Raw genomic sequence first — 4869 nt, forward strand, 5'->3', positions numbered from 1 at the left:
GTTTTGGAGCCTGTCCTGGAACTAGCTCTTGTAGACCAGGCTGGTCTCGAACTCACAGAGATCCGCCTGCCTCTGCCTCCCGACTCCCGGGATTAAAGGCGTGCGCCACCAACAAGCGCTTTTAACCGTGAGCCACCTCGCCAGGCCGAATGAACCAACCGCTGTTGTCCGATCCTACCCTGAGACGGCTATAGGGTTGCTGAGCCGGAACCAGGCTTGGAGGTGTTCTCCCTCGGGCAGGAGCTGGGTGGGGCGAGTTGGGGGTGTGCTTGTGTGGTCCGACTGGACCCTAGCTAAGCCTGGAGGTCAACCAACAGCGCACCCGCGCAAGTCAGTCACCGTAGGTCTCTGCTGCCACCTCGTGGTCAGTGCTCGCGTTTCTTCCCTCAGCCGCCGGCCAAAGCCGGACTCTTACCCACTGTATCCGTGGCCCTAAACATCATCTGCAGCTGAGACTGGGAGGTGGCAGTAACGCACGGGGCACACAGCTTGAGGTAGCTGTCCTCTTCCGCTTCCTCTCGCTCCCCTTTCTCCTCATGGGACAAGCCGTCCTTGGGAGGAAACTGAGGCACCCCTGGTCTCTGAGCCTGTGGAAAGAGAGGGTCAGGACTCCAGGCCTGTGTCTCTTCCTCTCTAAACCAGGAAACAAGAGGGGGCAGTTCCCAGCTCAAAAGGGAGAGAGACCCTGGGACCCAGCCCCGCTGACCTTGGCCATGGCTGATTTCTGCAGTTGTTTGTATAAGCCAAGGAGATAATTCCATGGGGTGGACCCCACCTTGCAGGAGGTCATCCTGAGGTCTCCTGTGGAGAATTGGTCAGTGAGGCCGGGCAGGTTGATGAGAGCCTTCTCAGAGGGAGAGGGAAGGCCCTGAGGGTGGGCCTACCCTCTTCTGATGGTTTTTTCCTTTTGTTAATTTTGTTCATTACACTTTTATTTCTTTTTTTATTTTTGAGACAGGGTTTCTCCGTAGCTTTTTGGTTCCTGTCCTGGAACTAGCTCTTCTAGACCAGGCTGGCCTTGAACTCACAGAGTACACTTTTCTTTCTTTATCTTGGGTACATACCGTGGCGTGTGTACAAGGGGTCACAGGACAGCTTGTATCTTTATCTTGGGTACATACCGTGGCGTGTGTACAAGGGGTCACAGGACAGCTTGTATGAATCTGTTCTCAGCTTCTAGCCTGTGAGTCCCAGGAACACGGGTCCTCGAGCTTGGCAGTGGCCCTCTTTACCTAAAGACCCACCTCGCTGCCCCACGGTCTTATTGCTTTGTGTGGATTTGTTTTGCTTTCTGTTTTGGAGACAGCAGCTCATGAAGCCCAACCTCCAGCTCTGCTATGTAGCCAAGGCTGGCCCCGAACTCCTGACTTCTGCCTCCTGGGGGTTCCAAGTGTGGGCCACTATGCTTAGCTGTGCTGTTGCTATGACTTTTCTTGTTGAGAGAAGTATGTCCCTATGAAGCTGGGCGGACCTTGGACTTGGGACAGCTCTTTCCTCCGTCTAAGTGCTGGACAGTGCCTACTGTGTGCCAGGCCATGTCATCACTGCACCCGATTGTGTCCTGTGTTAACAGAATGCCCACTGAGTGCCAGGCCCAGTCACTGCACCCGGCTCTGTGCTGGGTCCGGCTCTGGTCTGTGACAAACAGCATCTCGCTGACACTTGAGTGTGCCTCCGAGACACGAGCTATCTGGTTTCCACCTTACAGACAAGGCGCGTGGGGCAGAGAGGTTCAGCAATGCTCCACTGACATCTCAAGTTATGGCTCATGTCCTGCAGGGCTCCCCACCCCAAGAGGGCCTAGAGGACAGGTGTCCATTTCTGCCCCCCTCCAGCTATCATACTTACCTATCTCAATTAGGCAGGGCCCCTCCTCTTCCTCTTTGACCAATGCCCCAGGGGCGAGTGCCGGTGGTCCCGGAACCCATTGCTGGCATCCTTGTTCTTCCTCCAGGGCCTGAGCAAAGTGCTCCCTAATCCCAAAGCACAATCAGGTGAAGGAGTCAGGGGACACCCAGAGGTGTGGCCATGGCCTGATCCGCCTGGGGTCTCTTCACTCATCTGTTGGGTACCTTTCACACAGGGAGTAGCTGCTAAGACCAGGAAGGGAGGGTGAGCCGGCAGGCTGGGAGCACTGGGCTATAGAAGGGGCTGAGAGCAGAGGCGCCAGCCAGCACGGCTTCACTCTTCAGGACCCTTTGCCCCAACCCTTCACCAGCCATGGGCCTCCAGCCTGTACCCTGCTCTCTCTGGACAATACCTTCCCCCCCACCACAGCGCAGCCCCTCACCTGTCTGAGGCCCCAGAGGTCTCCCCTGCTGTCTCTTTCTCCTCTCCTTTCTTCTCAGACAGGTGCCCCAGAACCTCCGTGATTTCTCTGGTGGGGACTGATGTCACCTGTACACCCTGGGCCCGGAGCTTCAGGGTATCCTTGGAGGTGAGGGTCTGGGACCCCATATCCCCAGTGCCCAGCCCAAAGGCATCATGAAGCGGCACGTTTGAGGGGGCTCCAGAGAGGACCCTGGGTACCACTGCGTGTAGCCGTGGCGCCCTCCTCCAACGACCTCCCCGGGGACCAATCCTTGGGGAGACAACCTTCTGTTCTTGTGAGGGGCTGGGCCCGCTCCTGGCCAGGGACTTGTTAGAACTCCCTTTGCTCCCGACCAGGCTTCGTAGAAAGCGCAGCACGGAAGAGCAGCCCAAGATTCGTGACCGTGACCGAGGGGTCCGAGCCTGGGCTGCCATCCTGAGGGGACTTTGACTCAAGAAGCCATGGTAGGCAGCCAGCCCAGGACCAACTGCTAATAGAAACCTCCAGTTGGAAAGCTCCAGGAATTCTAGAAGGCAAAGGAGAGGTGGGGGTGGGGGAAGAATGACTTGAAGCAGTGGGGGCGGGGTGCTGCTGGGAGGAGAGGGGTACAGGGAGCCAGCCAGGGTCTGGAGACTGAGGGGAGGGGAGACCCAGGAAAACTGCACCCATAGGCTGTGTAGGCCTTGCTGGGGAGGACAGGAGCCTCTCCCTCTGTGCTGGGAGGGCACAGGGCCTGCGAACAGCACTCCACACACGTCTGTCTCTTTAGAGTTTATTCTGTGCTTGAGGTCAGTCCCTGAGGTCTGGCAGGGTCTAGGTGACAGCACAGATTCTACTGAGTCTGTTTCTTCCCCCTCCTCCTTTCATTCAGGGTGTCAGGTAGCACAGGCTCGTCTCCATTTCCTGATCCTCCTGCCTCAGCCTCCCGAGTGCTGCGATGGTGGGCCTGCATCAGCACCCCCCAGCACCATGTTGGTTTTTGTTGTTGTTTGTGTTTGTTTGCCACTGGAGGGAGAAGGTGGAGGGTGAGGGCCTGGAATCAGAGCCAGGAAATGCAGCGAAGAGTCGGCTTCCCCCTTGGCTGGGACCAGGCAGGCGCGGGAGGCTGCAGGTCCTGGCAGCCAAGTCCCTGTGCATCTGCATCCGGCGGCCATCGAGCAACTTCCTCTAGAGGGAGCTGATCACTGCCGAGAGCAGCCGGCTCCTCTATGGTCACAAAGTCGCGAGGCTTCCTGGGCCAAGAAGAGACAGCCCGAGGCGGCTTCCAGACACCGTGAATTCACTGACGCGGGTTCCTACGAGTCAGGCCTGAAACCTTGCCCCTGGGATCAGCCGCCAGACTCTCGGGATCTTTGTTCCTCAGACTGCTGAGCCATCCACATCTGGACCAGAACCGCGCAGGTACGCTGGCAGCCAGTGCCAAACCCCATCTTCCTAATCCTGGCACCTCCGGCCCAGGGCGGGGCAGAAAGCCCCGTCGGGTGCGAACGAGCTGAGGAGGGAAGCCTTCAAGTTTCCCTGGGTGGTCCTCAAAGCCATGCTGGTGGTCTGCTCCAAACAGGGCCACCTCCAGCTGAACACTAGAAAGCTTCCCTTCTTGGCCAGGCTCTCGTGGCCCTGGATGCCAGGCAACTGGGACTTTTGTTATCTGGAAGGAGGGGAGGGTGAAGGTCAACGACAGAGACAGAAATGTCACAGTTGCTCCCCCCCGTGCTGTCGCAGGACCCCTAGACCGATTCTAGGTACAGCCTAGTGGCTGGCTGTGGGGAGCACGCATCATGGTCCAGCAAGAAGATGGAATGGGAAGTCAGGTCACTTGGACGGGGGCCAGGTGGCTCAGGCCAGCACGGACTGGGGGGGCTCTTGAGAGCCCACCTGCTCCCCAACAGCAAGCCTCCAGGGTGGCTTTCTGAGGATGCAGTCAGCATCCCCTGGCCCTGGCGGCCTGAGATTACCAGGCTGAAGAACAAGGGCTGCAGGAAGAGCCCCCTATTCCCGAAAGAGCGGCTGGGTGGACCATGCCAAGCAGAGGCCTGTCTTAATGGGGCCTAGATCGCAGGGACGAGGAGAGGGCCTGCTCACCGACTCCAGCACTGATGAGGAAGCCCTGCAACCCCTTTTCAGAGAGTAACTTTCTAAACTAGTCTCATCCAGCCTGAGCTGGACAAAGGTGAGGTGGGCGCCCAGTCCCAGGCAGCTAGGGGGCTTGGTCCGAGGCGAGTCTGCACCCTTTTCACTGATAGGAAGGTCACTTCCTGAAGTGATGGAGGCAGCTTGGGAAGGAGGGGGACTCTTGAAAGGGGGTGCAAACTGAAAGTGAAAGGTCGCTTGCTCAGGAAATAACTGTCGACAACAGCAGCGCACGGCCAAGACCGGTCAAAGAGGAAAACGGGCTTGGGTGTGGCGTGGTAAAGGACACCTATAATACTAGCACACCAGCGTCTGAAGCAGGAGGATATCCTGCCTAGTGAGAACCTGCCTAACATAGATAAATAAACCAATAACCAAAAGAAAACACAGTTAGCACCAACGTGTAGGGGTGAGGTGTGAGGGAGGCT

General features: G+C 57.7%; 2 protein-coding genes across 2 annotated transcripts in view; one reads left to right on the forward strand and one right to left on the reverse strand.

Moving 5' to 3' along the window:
• The window catches only part of LOC101985831 (gametogenetin-binding protein 1-like), a 5879-nt gene extending 3134 nt beyond the window's left edge, over nt 1-2745 (reverse strand). Inside the window, exons 1-4 of the mRNA XM_005360392.1 lie at nt 2291-2745; nt 1849-1973; nt 707-801; nt 416-587 (exon numbers count right to left, since the gene is read on the reverse strand). Of these exons, the coding sequence (XP_005360449.1) occupies nt 416-587; nt 707-801; nt 1849-1973; nt 2291-2745 (847 nt within the window). The remainder of the gene's footprint in view (nt 1-415; nt 588-706; nt 802-1848; nt 1974-2290) is intronic.
• A 789-nt stretch (nt 2746-3534) lies between these two features.
• Nucleotides 3535-4869, forward strand: part of Bak1 (BCL2 antagonist/killer 1) — an 8908-nt gene continuing 7573 nt past the window's right edge. Inside the window, exon 1 of the mRNA XM_005360391.2 lies at nt 3535-3712. The gene's annotated coding sequence lies outside the window, so the exon portion shown is untranslated. The remainder of the gene's footprint in view (nt 3713-4869) is intronic.

The sequence above is a fragment of the Microtus ochrogaster genome, linkage group LG2 (genome assembly GCF_000317375.1).
Source record: "Microtus ochrogaster isolate Prairie Vole_2 linkage group LG2, MicOch1.0, whole genome shotgun sequence".
Taxonomy (NCBI): Eukaryota; Metazoa; Chordata; class Mammalia; order Rodentia; family Cricetidae; genus Microtus; species Microtus ochrogaster.